The sequence below is a fragment of the Polypterus senegalus genome, chromosome 13 (genome assembly GCF_016835505.1).
Source record: "Polypterus senegalus isolate Bchr_013 chromosome 13, ASM1683550v1, whole genome shotgun sequence".
NCBI lineage: Eukaryota > Metazoa > Chordata > Cladistia > Polypteriformes > Polypteridae > Polypterus > Polypterus senegalus.
Window position 1 is genome coordinate 78,328,878 of NC_053166.1, and position 21,516 is coordinate 78,350,393.

At 38.5% G+C, this 21,516-nt stretch overlaps 1 protein-coding gene across 2 annotated transcripts in view; it reads left to right on the forward strand.

Annotated features, from left to right (window-relative positions):
* Positions 1-21,220, forward strand: part of gripap1 (GRIP1 associated protein 1) — a 199,338-nt gene extending 178,118 nt beyond the window's left edge. For both annotated transcript variants that reach the window (XM_039773970.1, XM_039773971.1), the window contains 2 exons: positions 10,986-11,146; positions 16,972-21,220. In XM_039773970.1, coding sequence (XP_039629904.1) covers positions 10,986-11,146; positions 16,972-17,058 — 248 coding nt within the window. In that variant the 3' untranslated portion in view covers positions 17,059-21,220. The remainder of the gene's footprint in view (positions 1-10,985; positions 11,147-16,971) is intronic.
* The last annotated feature ends 296 nt before the right edge of the window (positions 21,221-21,516 follow it).

Genomic DNA, 21,516 nt, shown 5'->3' on the forward strand with positions numbered 1-21,516 from the left:
ACTAGCTCATCTTTAAAAATACCAGCTCATACCAGTACCCCACCTCCACGTTGGAGTGTGGAGCTCTGTGCCCATTACTGATCCACAGGTCCATCCATCTGGTCCATCAAGAGTCACTCTCATCTCATCGGTCCATAAAACCTTTGAAAGAAATCTGTCTTCAGATATTTCTTGGCCCAGTTTTGACGTTTCAACTTATGTTTCTTGTTCAGTGGTGGTTGGGTTTCAGCCCTCCTTACCTTGGCCATGTCTTTGAGCACTGAACACCTTGTACTTCTGGGCACTCCAGGTAGGTTGCAGCTCTGGAATATGAAAGTACTGGAGGATAATGGGTTCCTGGTAGCTTCACATTTGATTCTTCTCAAATCTTTGGCAGCTAATTTGCGTCTTTTGTTCTCAACACGTTTCTTGCGACCCTGTTGACTATTTGCAACAAAATGTTTGATGGTTCTGTGATCACACACCAATATCTTAGCAATTCCAAAAGTGCTGCATCCCTCTGAAAGATTTTTTACAATTTTTGACTTTTCAGAGTTAGTTAAATCTCTTTTTTGGCCCATTTTGCCTGAGGAAAACTAGCTGCCTAATAATTCTGCACACCTTGATATAGGGTGTTGATCTCCTTAGGCCACACCCTCCCTCATTACACAAATACACATCACCTGACGTGCTTAAATCCAATAAGCATTCAAGTTAATACAGCTTGGAGTTGGAATATACGGATTAAAAATGATGATATGGTCAAAATACTCACTTGCCTAATAATTGTGCACACAGTGTATACCTTTTGTACATGACCTTTATCATTTTCTTTTATAAGATGTAGCAGATGAGATGCTTTTTAATGTAAAAATACACACTGAAACTAATTAAATTAAAGGGAAAATATCTTGTGGTATGTAATGTATGATGTTATTTCTACTCCAAAATAGAACATTTTTTCCCCCAAATGTTCATGTGCACATCCAGATGGAATTAACCAGCAAAAGGAAAAAAAATGCCATTTGGTTGAATCTTTTTCATTATTCTTATTAGGAAAATTACTTCCTAGCTGTGAACTGTGTATTCATTTGGATGATCCATTATATCCTTTTAATGATTTTATGAGTCATTATGCTCTTTGTGTATTTGTGTGTTTTCTTTGCTACACATTGTGTGCTCTCTTTTTATCCTCTTTTGGTGGTTTTCTTTTTAAGAAGGACTGTTCAATCTTGGCTTCTTTGGGATTTTCAGCACATACCATCTCACATGTGCACATTCTACTAATTTGCTTTTAAATCAAAGTACTTATTCAGGGGTACCTCTTAAATTCCTGGAACTGTTCTTATTTGCTCATTTCTTAGATTGCTCAGTTTGAAAGTCACTGTGCATAACACTTCTAAGTATATCAGCAGTAATCAATTCATATGTAGCCACTCCCAGGTATACATATTTCATATGTTCTGTAAAAGAATATCCCATAAATCTTTGCCTGGTCTGTTATACACTAAGACTTTTAGATACAAGTGTAATTCTTTTAATCTTTTCAGTTCTTCAGTTCTTCCTGGACTAATACATCATATGAGCAGAACTGCTTATCTTGCAATCTTGAATTTCCAGATTCTTGCAAAACATTGAAAGTGACTAGTGACAAGTAGGAAAAAAACTCACCTTTAGAGGCTTTTGGTTTCTCTGAAGGTGTTCGTGATTTCTTGAATGCTTCTTTGCTTGATTTAAAGGTCTGCTCTCTACTGATGCTAATGTTAAACAGTTGTGTATAATTCTTTTAATGGCCCCATGAGACACAGCAGGAATATGAAGAACCATAGTGCTTCAAAGCTAGGAGCCAGAGGAATTTCTGTAACATCAATAACAAATAGCGAGTGGATAAAAGTTTAATAAAATAGAACATTTTGCTGATAGTCACAAACATGCAAACAGACTTTAAGCTAATTGTGATGCTCTTTGTTTGTCTGAAGCAGTACAATATTCAGGGAGAGACTAAGCAACTATTTGGCTTCTTAGTCATTACTTAAGCTGCTTGTGCTTCTTTGATAGTTTAAACCTTTTACCTCTTTTGAATTTATCTTTTTCAAAATTGACTTTTAATTTACAGTATGTTTTCCATTACTTAAGTCTTAAATCACACTTTAAAATATAAGGTTTTTGTAGCTGTATAAGATTAGAGATTCCTTTTTTCTGTTTTCATGCTGCTTTTATAATGCATGTTATTAGAAGAGTCTGTACCCATTTTGTAGTCGCACACCTGTGTCATATTACTTGACCTCATATGTAGATAAACTGCTGAAAGTCATCTTAGAAGAAGGAAAAGTGAGTTATACACAGGAACAGTGGGCTTAATAATTGTGTTGGAACCCTTGATTAAGATCAACGGAAAAAACTTTATAAAATAAATGACATCATTTGTATGCTCAAACATTTATTACTTTTATTTGTACAATTATGTTAAATCCAGTGTTTTAACCCAAGTAATATTTTTTTCACCCCTCAGGATTATTAGTTTCCCATTGTATCTGCTGTATGGTGCTCAGAGCCATCAAACCCTTCGCTAAATCATAAAAACACATGCATGAAATCGCTCAGTCCAATCCAACAGCATCTGTACGAATGCTTTTTGAGGAAAACCCTAGGCAGGATTGACGATGATACAATGCAGACGTGTCACATCAATGTTTCAGTGATTTTCGTCTGAGAAGATGGCGAACCACCTGCCGAAAGGGACATTTGCATCTGTCCCATAGGCAACTCCTGTAAACAGATTTCCACGCTCAATATTAATTGCGATCCCATGGTTTACCCACTTTTATTCCCTTACGGAGACATTGGCTGGCACAAAGATTTACAACATGTTCCCGATAAAAGAACCGCCAAGCAAGTAAGGCTTACTGAATGCCAATTTTACTCGTACAGATTAGCAATGAGGAATACATTTAGTATTTTGCACTCCAGCGGCGAACTATTCCAACAGTACGTAGTAGATGCGTATGTTAAAACAGAGGGCGCGCGTCTCAGCTACTTCAGATTAGATCAACAAGATTTGCGCGTGGAACAATACAAAGGACTGTCAGACGCACTGCAAACAAACGCTGAAAATAACAACGTACGTGTAGGCAAAATGATCATATTACCGTCCACATTTCCAGGAAGTCCAAGATACATGCAGTAAAACTAGCAGGATGCCATAACCATCGTATGTAAATTCGGACAGCCTAATTTTTTTATCACTTTCACACGTAATCCTGCTTGGCCGGAAATTCTACATGCACTGTCAGGTACCCAAAGACCGGAGCACAGACCTGATATTGTAGTATGAGTCTTGTGGATTAAGCTGTAGGAATTACCTAGAGACATTCTACAACAACATCTTTTTGAGGTTGTTATTGATTATATTTACGTAATTGAATTTCAGAAGCGCGGCCTTCCTCATACCCATATGCTGTTTACTCTTCACGATAATTCTAACAACCAGTCTTCGGCCACGGTCAGTACACGTGGCTTTTTCTAGGGTTAGATCTTTCGACTCATTATCTTTTGTCACCACCAAAACACCTATTTACAACTGTGTCTTTCAAGAAGTATTTATTTCTTCTTGATTTCTGAATTCCTTTCTCACCGTTTTCCGTACCTATTCTAACACCGCTGTATGCTATGGTGGGCTTCAGCTAGTCTTATTTAAAGTCATTATGTTAGATCCATCTTGCCATATTACTTATTTTAACAAAAGCCCAGACATAAGTCATGATCCAGAACATCAAGAATTTTGCTCCATATGTCTTTTTCTTTTTAAATAGCTGCCAAATGTGTTATAGTTTTTGGCTGGAGTGTGGTTTTTCTTATTGTCATTTGGATTTGGTGACAGCAAGATGCAGACTTTCTCCAGAGTTTGGTAACTATTGCCTGACTTACCTGATTTTTCTTTTTCATGTTTTCCTCTGATGGTTTTAAATGGTTTTTAACTGTTGCCTTTAGAATTGTTAACCAAGTATATAACTTTTAAGAAGTGTTTTATATCCATTGTCTGATTTTTGCAGGCAATTATCATTGTAGTTATTTTCCTTTTTCTAGGCAGATGGAAATTAGTTGTCTTTTTATTTATATACTGCAGAAGGACAGCATACCATTTAAATGAGTTATGTTCAGTTAAACAGTAGTTGATTGGAGATTGCATTTTAAAATATGGGTGATACATTAATATTGACTAGTTTTTGTTTTTTAGAAAAAGAACTAATTTCATTTTCTCACCTGGCATGTTCCAATTTGGCATAGGGGTGGCAGCATTAGTTTTCATCTGTTTTGAATCACTAAACATATCTCCATATCTGTGCTGTTTTTTTTTTTTTAATTGCTTTTTTGTTTGTCTTTTACAAATTGGCTGGCATTTATTTCTATGATCTGTCGATTTTATTACAGGAGTTCACCAAAGATAATTTCAAGTAACTACTGTTTTAACAGTCATAAATTGAAATTCTGTGTCATAACAGTTAATAAATACTTTAAATTCTATGTGCCCTCCAGACTTGGCTATTTTCCTTATTAAAGCACCTGTAATTTCACTCATCCTTGTTAAATATACAGTGCATCCGGAAAGTATTCACAGCGCATCACTTTTTTTAAATTTTGTTATGTTACAGCCTTATTCCAAAATGGATTAAATTCATTTTTTTCCTCAGAATCCTACACACAACACCCCATAATGACAACGTGAAAAAAGTTTACTTGAGGTTTTTGCAAATTTATTAAAAATAAAAAATTTGTACAGTAATCCCTCCTCGATCGCGGGGGTTGCGTTCCAGACCCCCCAGCGATTGGTGAAAATCCGCGAAGTAGAAACCATATGTTTGTATGGTTATTTTTATATATTTTAAGCCCTTATAAACTCTCCCACACGGTTTATAAATATTCCCCGCAGAGTTATACAGCATAATCCCATTGTATTCTCTTAGATATTAGGTAAGATTCACTGAAATTATGTATATAAACACACTGTTTATATACAGTAAAACCTAAATATTATTTTAAAGATATTGAGTGTCTCCAATATCACATATGTTACAGCCATTACGATAGACAGGCCACCAGCAATAAATACGTACAATGCAAGAAAAAACGTATACAGTAAATGTGTGTACAGCGACACTAAACATACGTACATGTACTAAGTACTGTAAGTAGAAAATTAATTATGGTTATACACCAACAATGACACGATGACTTGTCCGATAACAATGAGTTTTATTTTACTGCACAACAAAGGAGAGCGTTACAGCCCCTAAAGGAGCCACTTCAGGCGATTGTGTAGCACTGCCGTTGTTCTTCTTCTGGCAGTCTTCAATCCAAATCCCTAAAGCAGATTCCATCCAGACTACTGCCTTATTACATCCACTTACAACTTGTTTTGCACCCTGGTTAAAAGGACACTGCGGCCGTAGATCTTATATTCCTTTCCTACTTTTTAAATAAAAAGAATCGTAGCTTTCAACAAATCCAAAAACGTTTACCTTTTCGGCAATCGTTAACATCTTCCGTTTGTGCTTGGGCACGGCCCCTGAAGCAGTAGCAGATCGTTTTGGAGCCATAATGAAGGGCTTGACTATGCACAAAGATAAACACAAAGAGCACAACTCTTTACACAGCGAAACACGTTGATGCTGAATGAGCGAGACGAGACTTCCTGGTTAACACCGCATTCAGCAGGCAGGAACTTAACTGCGTGCTCTGATTGGTTAGCTTCTCAGTCATCTGCCAATAGCGTCCCCTGTATGAAATCAACTGGGCAAACCAACTGAGGAAGCATGTACAAGAAGTAAAAAAGACACATTGTCTGCAGAACCCACGAAGCAGCGAAAAATCAGTGTTATATATTTAGTTATGCTTTCATAGAAAATCCGCGATATAGCGAGGGATTACTGTACATAAGTATTCACAGCCTTTGCTTAATACTTTGTCGTTGCACCTTTGGCAGCAATTACAGCCTCGAGTCTTTTTGAATATGATGCCACAAGCTTGGCACACCTATCCTTGGCCAGTTTCACCCATTCCTCTTTGCAGCACCTCTCAAGCTACATCAGGTTGGATGGGAAGCGTCGGTGCACAGCCATGTTAAGATCTCTCCAGAGATGTTCAATCGAATTGAAGTCTGGGCTCTGGCTGGACTACTCAAGGACATTCACAGAGTTGTCCTGAAGTCACTCCTTTGATATCTTGGCTGTGTGCTTAGGGTCGTTGTCCTGCTGAAAGATGAACCGTCTCCCCAGTCTGAGGTCAAGAGCGCTCTGGAGCAGGTTTTCATCCAGGGTGTCTGTGTACATTGCTGCAGTTGTCTTTCCCTTTATCCTGACTAGTCTCCCAGTTCCTGCCGCTGGAAAAACATCCCCACAGCATGATGCTGCCACCACCATGCTTCATGGCAAAGGCTGTGAATACTTATGTACATGCTCTTTCTCAATTTTTTTATTTTTAATAAATTTGCAAAAATCTCAAGTAAACTTTTTTTCATGTTGTCATTATGGGGTGTTGTGTGTAGAATTCTGAGGAAAAAAATGAATTTAATCCATTTTGGAATAAGGCTGTAACATAACAAAATTTGGAAAAAGTGATGCGCTGTGAATACTTTCCTGGATGCACTGTATAACGGGGTACCAAATAATTCCTGGAATTGATCAATAGCGCAGAAGTAAGGTATAGTTCCCAAATATGGTATTATATGCCTATAATCTGGATACTCAGTCTGTTGATTGACATTGTTTTGAGTTGATAGAGTGCAGATTTCTGGCATTTATTCTACAGTCACAAAGTTGACTTTTGCCTCCCCAGGCAACAATGGTAGATTTTCAAGAGATGATGATATTTATTTTTTTTTTTTGATACTAATGGACAAGCTCATAAAGAGTTTGTACTCTGTGGACAGACTTTTAATCAGAGATGTACCATTGAACTATGGAGGTGTTTACAGGAAAGCATCTGGAGAAAATGAGAGAAGTAGTACATGCAAAACTCCATTTTGTTTCATGACAACACACCTGCACACCATGTTGTCAAAGGTTTTTTTGCTCCTACAGTATTTACCAGATCTTGCTTCCTGTGACTTCTTGTTGTTATTGAAATTAAAGATAAGAATGAAAGGATGATGAATTGGTACCGTGGAAGAAATCCAGTTAAGTAAGCCATGAGAACCTCAGACCCCATAAAATACCCACTACCACCACTTTGGTGAAGGGCCCAAATAAGATCCCTTTTATGAGGAATCCTCTAGTTTCCTTTTTTGTAATTTACATTGAATTGGCATATAAAAGTTCAGTCATAACAGTTATCTACAATACCATAATACACTTTAAAAGCTCAATCTATATATATAATTCACTAAGGCAAGACAACCATGGAAAGCACAGCGGAAGAGGCGTGGATTCACTAAGCTGCCGACAAGTGCAACACCTATGGCGCACGTAGGAAAGAGCCACGCCCACCAACTCCAAGACCATTGAATACGATGACAACTCGCATGGCCACGCCCACTAACTCGGACGCAACGACACAGAAAAAATGGCGTCATTTATATTCGTCTGTCGTAGAGGCCACATGCAGTGCAGGTCAGGTTAATGTCATGCACCTCTGTGCTACGTTGACTGTTCATAGAGGCATGTTTCTAGCGGAGGTGAATCGCTATATGCAGCGTGTGAAACGGTTTGCGAGGGGTATCCCATGGGATCCTTAAAACAATCCTTTACAACGGAGGTTGAAGCACAATGAAGTAAGCAGTCTTTAAAAACCAACTTTTCGGTTACGACGCACGACCGCGTGCACCATAGCAAACTGTTTTACGCTACATACAGCTATTCGCTTCCGCGACAAACATGCGTCTTCTTAGATGCTCCTGCAGGAACACGGAAGACGTTTTCCTGCCCACCAACGCTTATTTTTCACTGGACGGCGTCTACCCTCGCTCTCTAGGCATTCACACTGCCTGCCCATTTGCCCGGACACAAAAACTCACCGACCACCCAGTTAGTTCCTTTCGTCTGTGGTAAGAGTCCGCATGCACGTCTGAGCCACGCGCCGTTTGTTATGCCGCGGGTTCACTATTGTGTTGTATTTTGCTCTCTCCAGAGTTCCATCTTTTCATTCACTTACTGTTGTATTCTCACACCAACCCGTTTTAGACATCCGTGTCTTTCCAGGAGTGTTTAGCATTCAATAAATAATTATGCATGACATTGACCGTGTGTCTATCCAACGCAGAGAGGCGTGGGTAAGCCGTTGAACCCCATTCGGGCTGCAAGCCGTGGAATTCCCACTAAATGTGACTCATACGCTCCCACTCATTACGACCCTACACTTTGTGCACACCCCCCTCCTACCGTGGTCGGGTATCTTGGTGGATTATACATAGAAAAGCAGCCAAAACCGAGGGGTATCCCATGGGGTCCTTAAAACATTTCTTTACAACTGAGGTTAAAACACAATGAAGTAGGCTATCTTTAAAAAAAGGTTTTCGGTTACGACGCACACCTGCGTGCACCATAGCAAACTGTTTTACACGCTACATACAGCAATTCGCTTCAGCGACAAACATGCGTCGTCTTAGATCATATGTGTCAAACTCAAGGCCCGCGGGCCACATTCGGCCTGGCATGTAATTATATCCGGCCCGCGAGATCATTTTATATATTATTGTTATTAATGGCCCGGCGATATGAAGCGCTGGTAACACAATAAACTACAGATCCCATAATGCAGTGCTTCAGCTGCCTTTTTGAACACTTACCGCTTTAATCAAGTCTAGTTTATGATGCTGCAAGTTATTGCGAAGCTAGCCCTCACGATGCCGAAGAGAAAAGTTGATTCTGAAAATAGAGCCTTTAAAAACCGATGGGAGGCTGAGTATATGTTTACTGACATTGCCGGTAAACCCGTGTGTCTCATTTGTGGAGCTAATATGGCTGTAATTACAGAATTTAATCTAAGACGGCACAATGAGACAAAACATCAAGATAACCTGAAAGACGTGAATGCAAAGCAGAAGATACAGAAAGCAGAAGAGTTAAAGAAGAATCTGACACTTCAGCAGACGTTTTTTACCCGTGCAAAATCACAAAGTGACTTAAAGTGAAGCTACTTTTATGGGAGACACAAATGCACCAGTGCAACTTGCCCCACTTTCCCTTTTGCCAAGTAATGTTGAACCAAGTCGGCACAATGGTGTTCCCAAATACGCACTTTACTGATAAACTGAGCGCACGGCGCTTTGGTGACTTTGAAGAACAAAAAAATAATTTTTAGTTGTTTCGCAACCAATTTGCTGTCGATGTGAACCTTGTGCATGGGTAGACCGTGTGTCTACCCGGCGTGGGTAAGCCGATGAACCCCATTCGGGCTGCAAACTAAGTCCCACTAAGTGCGACTCATACGCTCCCACTGGTTGCGACCCAACCCTTTGTACACACCCCCCTCCCACCTTGCTACTACCGTGGTCGGGTGTCTTGGTGGAATATACAGTATATAGAATAGCAGCCAAAACCGCACAGAGCAATGAAAAGTCTACGTCAGTCACAGGTACATCTGTACTGTGTAAAGACAGCGACTCAAGTGATGAGTTGGATGTGGACACATGAGCGGGCAATGCATACTGAACAAGAAATCAGCAGACTAGCATGACGGACGGAGCTGAATCGACGTCATTCTCCTTTCCTCCCGTTCCACACTCCGCGCCATGCACCCCCATCCCTCTGTCTGACAGGAAAAGGCGCGAGGACGGTGCGCCAGTTTTCAGTCACTTCAGGCGATTGTGTGTTGGTTCGTTCCGTGCATTGTTACAATGTTGCTTTTCTTGCTGATTGATTACATTACCGATTTTTTAAATGTTAATTTTGTTCTGATGTTGAATTATTATGAGCTTTACCAAAACATATTCCATTTAACTGACATTTTCACAGCGGTTATTTTCTTTACATAATTCTTCCCAGCAACTAGAAATATCTTTTGTTTTCTACTGTAGAATGTAGTTTGGAAATAGTGTTAAGTAAAAGTAGAAAAAAAGCAGATTCTGTATGTATTTCATGTCTGATGATTTAGAAGAAATGACCTTGTGCACTTTTTATAAAAAAAAAAATTAAAAAAAAGTCCCCTACTGCACATTTAATTTATAAATTTGTATTGTGTATGTTGTATTGTTATGAACTTCAATGGAGTAAATATAAATTGCTCATCACTAGAAAAAGCGATTCATTCTGTAGCATTACCTTCCTAGTTGCATCATTTGTAGTACATCTTTAAAGCCAAAAAAATGTACTCTGGATTTCATTTATGCAAGGTCCACATGCTTTGTGACTTTAAGCTGACCAAGCCAGTTTACAGCAAAAAAAATCCTAGGTGCCTACATGATTTAACAGCAGCTTTCACCATGTATTTACAATATGGCAGTTTATCACTTCAAGGCCAGAACTATAGGTGTTGGCTTGTGTCTGTATTCCCCCATATCATTTAATTGAGATGTTTCCTTCTTTAGACATTTTAAATTCTCTCCCAAGTTATTTTCATTTTTACTTTTTGTTTTAATACAGGCAGTTTAATTTCTTAATTTTTCAAAACTTCTGGCTCCTCAACAAAAAATGTAGCCTTTTAGTACTTTGTGATGGCTTTTCCTTTTTTATTTGTGCAGCAGATTTGATAAGTTTAGTTTTTAAGATTTGACTTAATTGGTAATAAAAAAAGATAAACAGTTTATGGTAATTTTAAAATTGGTATTTATAGAAGACTAATTTCCAGTCCAAGTAAATTGCCAGAGTGATGTTTGCTTGTTTACAGAAGACTCAATTTTTATTTTTTGTTGTGTTTTATCTCGCTCAAATATTCGGGTACGAAGAATAGAATTTCAGGCTTTAATATACTCTTTGAAATGTGCTGTGGTTAAGAATGTGTTGTCGTATGCAAGTAACTTTACTGTATTTTAAATTAACAAAAGACTTACCTAGTCTTTTTTTGCACCCTAGATGTGTCTAATGCTGCAAGTGCGGGTCAGGCAGAACGTGGCACTTTAAGCTCTGTTCTACGTGATCTGGTCAAACCTGGAGATGAAAACCTGCGAGAAATGAACAAGAAGCTGCAGAATATGCTGGAAGAACAGCTGACCAAGAACATGCACCTTCAAAAGGTACATGCCTTTATATTATAGTTGGAAAGTATTTGTGACAATGGTGGAACTAAAAGACAAAAGAAACTCATATTTCTCAAAAGATTGTGTTATCTTTGTACTAAGGATGATTTTTAATTATTCCTTAAATTAATCTGGGATAATGCCTTTGACTACAACTGTTCCTTACCATTTAGTGCCCAGCAATTAGTGTATTAAATTTGCTTAACGTGCCCTCTCTCCACAGTAATTTTGTTTAACCATAAAAAATTGATGGAGTGAGGGCTGTTTTTCTACACCATACAATCGACGAGTCATCAACATTTAGGTTACTGAAAACTATTATTATACTCGTCATTGTTTTGTTTATTACTCATGTTGACAAAAGTGGCTTAAGTTTGGATACAAGCCCTATTGACAACACTTGGGTAAGATTATGTTAACTACATATCTGTGGCCAGTCTGCTTATGAAATACAGATAAACCTACCTTTTGTACAAGACAGATGTGGTACATATGGTTTTGCGACCAGTCCTAATCACACATTTTATATATGATATATAATTTTTATTTTAAGGATGGCTGCTCTGAATCTCCTTGACAACGTCTAGTCATACCCCACCATCAAGAGTCTTTAGCCATCTATATATATAATTCACTAAGGCAAGACAACCATGAAAAGCACGCCGGAAGGGGCGTGGATTCACTAAGCCGCCGACTAGTGAGACACCTATGGCGCACGCAGGAAGGAGCCACGCCCACCAACTCCAAGACCATTGGATATGACTACAACTCACAGGGCCACGCCCACCAAGTCGGACGCGAGGACACAGAAAAAGTGGCGTCATTTATATTCGTCTGTCGTGGAGGCCACATGCGGTGCAGGTCAGGTTAATGCCATGTTCATGTCATGCACCTCCGAGCTACGTTGACTGTTCATAGAGGCATGTTTCTCGCGGAGGTGAATCGCCATATGCAGCGTCGAAAGCGGTTTTGCGAGGGTATCCCATGGGATCCTTAAAACATTCCTTTACAACTGAGGTTAAAACACAATGAAGTAAGCAGTCTACGAGTTTTCGGTTACAACGCATGGCCGCTTGCACCATAGACAAACATCGTCTTCTTAGATGCTCCTGCAGGAACACGGAAGGCGTTTTCCTGCCCACCAACACTCCTTTTTCACCGGCCCGCGTCTACCCTCGCACTCTACGCATTCCTACCCATGTGCCCTGACGCAAAAACTCACCGACCACCCAGTTAGCCCCTTTCGTCTGTGCAAGGAGTCCACATGCACATCTAAGCCACGATGACTTTTCATTATTCTTTTCGGTTTCGACACCAACCGCGTCCACCATGAAAAACCATGCGAAAGGAACAACGAAGCCCGCCCACAAACTCTACCCCTCCTCCCCGTGCTCAGGAGCGCACCTCAGACCACTGCCGCCAAATCAAACAGCTCATCAAACACATACTCTACCGCTTTGGTCTGTGCTGCGGTCCAAACCCAGCTGTGAGCCACGTTCACTATTCTTTTGCCCTCCATGGCTGCCACTTCAAATGTAATTCATGGAAACAACACTTCTTTCAATGTTATAGAAATTCCTGCTTCAGGTAACTGTTTGTTTCTGTCAGTCGGGTTTTTTTGGAGAAATGTCATTGACGAAACTGCTGCTCATAGCAAACTGTTTTACGCTACATACAGCAATTGCATCGCGACAAACATGCGTCTTCTTAGATGCTCCTGCACTTTGTACACACCCCCCCTCCCGCCGTGGTCGGGTGTCTTGGTGGATTATATATAGAAAGGCAGCCAAAACCGCTCAGTGTAATGAAAAGTATTCGTGAAGTCACAGGTAGGGTTACCACTTTTAATACAAACAAATAAGGGACGCATACTGCAGCGGGGCCACATCCCTTGGGGCCAAGACCACGGCAGCGCAATTTCATTCTCAAATACGGGGCGATTCCGTATTTTAAGCGGGTGGCAACCCTAGCCTCACAGGTGCATCTGCACTGTACAAAGGCGACAACGTCTCGGTGGCGAGTTGGAGGTGGGCACTTGAGCAGGCGGTGTATACTGAACGAGAAATCAGCAGACTAGCATGACGGAGGGAGCGGAGTGGATGTCGTCGTCGTCCTCCTCTCCTCCCTTTCCACACTGTGCGCCGCACAGACGATTGTGTGTTGGTTCGTTCCGTGCATTGGTTAAAACCCAATGAAGAAAGCAGTCTTTAAAAACCAATAAGCCCTGTGCCTCTGTTTCATTACCGTCTCACCTGATTCACCAATGCAGACCCTGCAACAGGCGATCCGGCGTCATTCCCATGACCGCGGGCAGCCAACCGGTAACCAAAGTCTTTGGGTTGGGGGAGTATGGTTACAAAGCTGAAACTTAAAGGAATTGGCGGAAGGGCACCACCAGATGTGGAGCCTTTGCTTCATTTGACTCAACACAGGAAACCTCACCCGGCCGGACAAGGAGTGGATTGACAGCTCTTTCTCGATTCTGTGGGTGGTTGGTGCATGGCAGTTCTTAGTGGAGCGATTTGGATGCTTATTTCCGAAAACAAACGAGACTCCCGCCTGCTAAATAGTTACACGACCCAACAGCGGTCGGTGTCCAAATTCTTATAGGGACAAGTGGCTTTCAGCCACGTGAGATTGAGCATTAACAGGTCTGTGATGCACTTGTATGTCCGGTACTGCACGCGCGCTACACTGAATGGATCAGCGTGTCTACCGGCGTGGGTAAGCCGTTGAACCCCATTCGTGATGCAGACCGTGGCTTGCAATTGTTCCCCACGAACGAGAAATTCCCAGTACGTGCGGGTCATACGCTCGCACTGATTACGTTACTGCCCTTTGTAAATCCCCCCCGGTCGGGTGATTTGGTGGATTATATATAAAAAAGCACCCAGAACCGCAAAGAACAATGAAAGGTCAGCGTGGAAACCGGCTGAGGCGATGTTTGGAAAATTAACAGTCAACGTGACTCACAGGTGCGTGTGGACTGTACACAGACAAAAGCGACTCAGGTAGGGAGTTGGGGGCGGGCACATAAGCGGGCAGTGCGTACTGAACGAGTGCCGTTCAACCCCGTCCTTCGCTTTGGAAGGAGAAGGCACACCTCCGGTTTTCAGTCACGGACAATTGTATGTTGCTTCGTAGCGTGCATTGTTGCAATGTTACTTTTGTTGGTGGTTTATTAAATTACGGATTTTTCAAATGTTTATTTTTCCTCTTTGCTTAAAAAGCGGCCTGATTATGCGGCGTATGCTACGCCGCGGGTTGACTAGTATGTTTTAATTCAATAACAAGAGTTCATAACAATATTGATCTGTAAGCATAAGTGCACTTTCAGATATACCTTCAGTGTAAAATCATATATTCAGGTAATCTCTATGAATTACAGAATTACATCTACAGTAATCCCTTGCTATATCGCGCTTTGACTATCACGGATTTTAAATGTAAGCATATCTAAATATATATCACGGATTTTTCGCTGGTTCGCGGATTTCTGTGGACAGTGGGTCTTTTAATTTATGGTACATGCTTCCTCAGTTTGTTTGCCCAGTTGATTTCATACAAGGGACGCTATTGGCGGTTGGCTTAGAAGCTACCCAATCAGAGCATGTATTACATATTAACTAAAACTCCGCAATGCTATAAGATATGCTTCCCGCGCGGTGCTTGATTGTTTGCTTGTCTCTGCCTCTATCTCACCCTCTCTGACATTCTCTGCGCCTGACGGAGGGGGTGTGAGCAGAGGTGCTGTTTGCACAGAAGCTGTTTGCCTAGTGGATACGGACGCACCTCTAAGAAATGCCGCTTTATTGCGGTGCTTCCAAAAGCACACTTATTGATTTTTTGATTGTTTGCTTTAATCTCGCTCTCGCTCTCGCTCTCTCTCTCTCTCTCTCTGACGTTCTCTGCGCCTGACGGAGGAGATGTGAGCAGAGGGGCTGTTTGCACCGAGGCTGTTTGCTTAGAAGATACTGACGCTCCTCTAAAAAATTCCTTGGAAATGCTTTGGAATACTTAAAAGCACACGTATTGATTTTTTGATTGCTTGCTTTTCTTTGCGAGCGCTCTTTCTCTCTCTCTGAAATTCTCTGCTCCTGAAGAGAAGAAGATATATTTTCATTCTTTTAATTGTGAGAAAGAACTGTCATCTCTGTCTTGTCATGGAGCACAGTTTAAACTTTTGACTAAAGGGTGTTATTTCATGTCTAGAGGGCTCTAATAACGTTAACAGTGTGGGAGAGTTTATAAGGGCTTAAAATATATAAAAATAACTATACAAACATATGGTTTCTACTTCGCGGATTTTCATCTATCGCGGGGGGTTCTGGAACGCAACCCCCGCGATCGAGGAGGGATTACTGTATTGGTAATAAACTCTTCAATTATATAGTTATCCATGGGAAGGGCATAACACTTATTTAATCCTTTTTTGTGTGTTTGGGTTGAGGGGAGAGGTATTAAAGTTCATTTGTTAAGATAAATATTGCATAAAGAAAAGATTGTCACATGCTAATGATTTGGTCTGTTCATTCTGATGGATATGGAATTACTGAACGCTGTTTAGCTTTAGATAATCATGTTGCTATTATTGTTATAAACATATGTGAGCCTAATAATTGATTTTCTTTTTCAGTATTATTAAATGTATTTAGTAGAGTTTCTTATTTTCCACTTAACTATTTCCTGCATGCAGCTGTGTACTGTATATATGTACAAGTCTGCACTCATTAAAATGAAATCAATTGGATGTTTGTGCATCAAGTGTGGCTATTTCAAATTGTGATAATACAGGCATTTTGTATCCCTTTGTAAAATACGATACTCAACAGATTTTTAACCAGTTCTCTTGCTTATCTGTTCTGAATGTAACTAGGAAAAAACAGTTTGTCTTGTATGTGTGTAGCACATAAGTCTAATATAGATATCAAAGTGCAGAGACCAATACACGGGCAAGCAGAAGAATAAATATGCACTATAAGCAGGGGGAAATTAATTCAAACTGAATAAAGCAGACCTTGACCCTCTGGAGTAAAACACATTTATAACAACTTTTATAGTTTTTTTTTTTTTTTTTTCCTTCCCATTTTACAACTTCAGTTAGGTGGGCTTATTCTTCCTCTGAGGAAACCCTTTTAAACTTTATATTCCTTACTGTTACATAGGGGTTAGCAGCTAACTTTTGCTCTTTTGACTTTAGCTTCCCAAAATACTTGTAAGATGATCATCTGGCTTTTAGCATCTTCACGTACATTAGAGGAAGAGGAGGAGGCTTAAACATAGACAAAGTAAAGACAAGTTTGGACTGCTGATAGGAGTAGCTGTGAACCAAGGCAGTTTGAAGAGCACTGGCATTGCACACAAGGGAGTAGCAAGTTACACTGGCTCACAGTTTAACCTTCAGAACTTTTGTACATATACAGCTAACCAAAATAGAAAGTAACATTTAAAGTGAAAGAAGCAATTATAAGTCTAATTACACTATTGAGCATTAAATCTAATGCTGTTAATTTTACTTTGGTTAGCTTCTCGCACATTTCCATATATACTATTTATTATCTTTCCTGCATCCGGGCATATTGTTTCTGTGTACCTTTCATACTTGCAAGTCAGTTTGGTCTGTTTGGCCTTCCTTTTTTCCCCCCTATTCTCTTCATAAGCAGCACAGAGCTATTGTATTGGGTGATATCTGTTTCTCATTTATCTAGACGTATGTTTCTCTTTCTTTTTCTAGTATTTTTATAATAAAAAATGTCTCTTACATGATACAGTTTATATGGCATTTTATCGGTCAATTAAAATGGTTTCCTATTTTGTTTTAGGACCTTGAGGTTCTGTCTCAGGAGATTGTGCGCCTCAGTAAGGAATGTGCATCCAGCCCCAGCCAAAATCCAGGAACAAGTGGCTAGACATCTTTGGGACATATTAGTCTTCTTCAAGGTCCAGATCTTCATGGTTAGCGAATCTAGGAAGGATGAAGTGGACATTGTTTAATTGCTTTTGAGCAGAATTTTGAGGCTGCAAAGAGAATGGATATTCAACGTCTCTTAATTACCTGCTGAATGTATTTATTGTATGTTTCTTATGTATATTCAGGGGTGGGACTAAATAAAACAGTTAATTACCTGGGCTCAACTGCCTTCTTACTCCTTTAAGTGATTTAATTGGCCTGCAGTTGAATGTGTTCCAAGTTATTCAGGATCAGAAAGGCCATCCTCAGTGTTCCTGAACCTCATTTCTTATATAGTACTGTAGGTAGTAATTTTTATAATGTTATTTTTAAGCTTCTTGTCATTAGCAAACAGAGACTTGAGATGGTTGCACTTATCAAAGTTAGTTTCTGGAATCATTGAATATTTGTGGTACCAAAAGAATTTAAATAATGACTGGAGTAACTTTTGCATTGGGGTATATTGCAAAGAATGAAGTTAACCAGCAGTCATTCTGAAATGATTACAGAGATGCTGTGATTAAATTCAGCCTCACAAATCTGCAATGCTGTAAGGAAATTTAGTAAGTCATAGTAGCCATGATCAGTATCTCAGTTTAATCAGATTTTTCCTTCAAATTATTGTCTATCTTAATGTACAGATTTCGATTAGAAGTCAGGAGTCTATACTATCATTATGTATTTTTTTTTGTTAAACCTTTCCTTTCATAAATAGTTAAGCATATACTTGTTTTAAAGAAGTTTCATCTTTTGCGCCTTTGCTTAGATTTTAAACTGTAAACCTGCCTATAGTTATAAATAAGCTGTTCACTTATAAGAGCAGTGTTGTCCTCAGGTGGTTTTTAATTAATATTTTGTGATTGTTGTACTTTATGCATTCACAAATGCACACCATTAGTCTAAAGGGCCATTCTGAATGCACTTCTTGGTTGAAATTGGCAATAACAGCTCCCATTGTTGCTATGCCTTTAAGTATGTGTGGATATGATCAGATTCTTTAGCCAGACCCACACTCCTTAAGTTGAACTCTTTATTTAAATGTACTGCTGAGCTATAGTTGCGTCTTTCATGAAAATGGGAGCAATTTAAATTCCTGCTTTAATTTTATTTTTTAATATGTATGTTTTTGCAAGTATAATTTGCTTGTGTATGTATTGCACTGAGTTGCAGCCTTTGTTGAATAACTTTTGCCAGAGGTTTGTCTTCATTCCTGACACTTTTCACTCACCTGCTGACTAGGCAGAGGGTGCATCTAAACCTGGAAAACAAAAGCAGTTTCTCTGTAACTTTAGCAACTTTGCAGGAGGACATCTGCTTGGAAATAAGTTCTTTCTTCTACGATATCCAGGGATTCAAGAGATTTTTATAATTAAAGATATCAGTAACATGTTTCATTGTTAGTTGTTTTAAAAAAGTTATTTGCACAGCCATTTATAATAGTTAGTGTGTAAATATCTGTATACTTGAATCTTGCATACCAGAAAGTGGGAAATCAAAGGCCTAAACACTGTAGAGCTAAAAATTAGCTTTTATCAAAATACATGCATGCTTGTCTCATACATATATGCTGGTTCATTTTGATTGTTGTGTGCTGTTCAGTTCTGATATAATGACAGCAGCAAATATATGAAACATTCCTCTTTTTTAACTTTCACACCAACTGAAATCATGGTGGAGCACTTAAAGTAGTACTTAAGTACTGTGACGTATTGGTTTGCAAAGCATTTGATAAACATTTTTATTAAAGCATCTATTCTTACTTGCTTTATTTAAGCCACCAAGAATCCTCCTGATAGTTAGTGTTTACTAAATGTAACCAAAAAGACTTGAATAATATATCATGCATTTAGTCAGAGGAATTAAAATGCGGAAATTGTTCTGGATTCCAAACAGCTCTGTCGGTTGTCTTATTTTACCTGTGTTTAGGCTAGGTGTGCTGTTGTTAAAGTCTGACATTATATAGTATGTTGAAGAATCTTATTATTTTCCAAAAACACCTAACACATAAATAGTTCAATGTAAGCATAGTTTATTACTTTTTAATATTTAAAGGTAAAAGCATTTTCCTTGTTTTTTTTATTTATTTAATAACCTTGCTGGCATTTCAAAGATTGCCTTGAATTTAAAAGCATGAATTCTGTTCTGCTTATCTGGTTATGCAGTATTAAAATTTATTCCCTGTTATCATTGGTCACTCAAAATGAGAATGATGTACATTTTGGTTATATATGTGACTTTAGAGCGTTGAGTAGTCCCTTTCACTTGAGCCATAGACTTTGAGACAGTGGAGACAGGAGGCTCCATTTGAAAGCAGCTTCCATAAATTTGGGGTGTTCTTTTTCTCCTTCTTTCAGTTTCATTTAACTTTTTTTTTTTTTTTTTCTTATTTGTATCCAAATTTAACACCTTGGTAAAATTCTTTTACAAAATTAAGTTTAAAAGTATAAATATTGCAAGTAGTGATCACACTATTAGTAATTCAGGACTTCTTTTGACTATTTTAACTTTAACATGGTGCTAACTGGTGACTTTGTGCATGGTATTTACATTTTGTGGAATCCATCATGCGAGTGTAATGATCCATGTAGCTGCTAGAATTAACACTACTAAGAAAATAAGCCTACAAAAACTACTAAAACTGTGTTAATTGGCTGTAGTTACATCCCAGAAGTAACCATAGTTTTTACCTTACCTTTTGAATATTGTCCATTTCACTTATATTTCTACTAGAAAAGCCCCTCAGTCTGGTAACATGTAGCTTACCCCATGCATTTATTTCCAGTACATTCCAAAGTAATTCCAGAGGATTGCAACATTATAATTTTTGTATTTAGTAAAGTTGATAGAAATGAAAAGGTTCTAATTTTGTAAATATCTTTTATCATATATTTTTTTCTATGTTTACTGTTTGTCTTGCATTTTATTTCTTTTAACAATGTTACATATAAGTGGGATGTAAACTGACAAGTAAAACCTGCCTTATGCACTGGTTTCTGCAGTTTGATATTTTGCTAATTACCTTCCATTATTGACCTATTTTGTGTCTAATATATACTGACTGAAAGCAAATTTGATTTGTTTATGTTTTTAAGTATTTTTATTTCCCTGTTAAAACTGCAGACAATGTACGCATTGTATAAAGTTTGTTGTGTTGTTTGGGAATTGCCCATCTTAGCAAAGACAATTGCTCAGGTGTATACAAATATTGAATGTTTCAGCATATTGCAACAAACCATATTGGGCAAAGACACTTAATTAACTTTGAAAATCTTGTATCTTACTGCTAGGTGGCAAAATGTTTGGCAATGCATATCTGGTGCCACAGCTGCATTTGTATTCTGCCTGTACACTGGATTTATTTATTCAAAGTACTTTGAATAAATGAAAGTAGATTATTTTAAAATATATTGTTCTTTAATGTACATTGTTGTGATGTACAATTAATTATCTTGTGGTTTTTTTTTCAAAATTCTAGCAGCTATTCATTGTGTAAAAAAAAAAAATTACATTTCTTTGATATCAATACTAAAATTATTAATCTTTGTTAGTGTGTAAACCCATAACGAGCGGTATCCATTCAGCCTGATCTGTCTTGTGTGGCTTCCAGTTAAACATCATTGCATACATTGTTTGTTAAAGTTATGTAATGAAACTAAAGTCATAGCTTGTTAAAGCGTTTCTTCAATAAAATGCTTTGTGTCCAAATTACTAAATTTACCAGACTTTACTGAAAGTATTTTTCTGTTTCTTTCAGTTAAAAGCTGGTGATTATCCACTTTATTAGAATATTTTATACCATGGGTCCAAATAAATATAAATATATATATATATAAAATAAATTTTCACTCGCGCACATTCAGGAGTGGGAAAAAGTAGGTTTACAGGTGTGAGTATGTGAAACACAGTTTATTTGTGTATTATTTATTTATCAATTATTGTATTAGTATTGTTTGTCGTCGTCTTATTTTTTTCATTAAAGTATGTTTGATCATAGCAAGTAATCTACAAGAATGTGTTAATAATGAAGGCTGGCAGTTGGAGCACTGACAAGATTGTGTCTAAGTGCAGTGTGCCATTGTGACATTCTTTTGAGTTAATAAAGCTGTTGTAATAATCAATAACTACATGTCTTTTTCTAAATGAACTACTACTGTAAACCTACTTTTGCCCACCCCTGTATATAAAGCATATGTCACTCTCAGATTCATTCCACTAAAATATGAGGGAATACCCATTAGACTAAAGGGCGGTTTTACTGTGTGTGTGTGTGTTTTTTTCCCCCCTTCTATTGCCATAGATAAATATATGTATGTGTGTATATGTATGTATGTGTGTATATATACATATATACACATACAGTGCGTCCGGAAAGTATTCACAGTGCATCACTTTTTCCACATTTTGTTATGTTACAGCC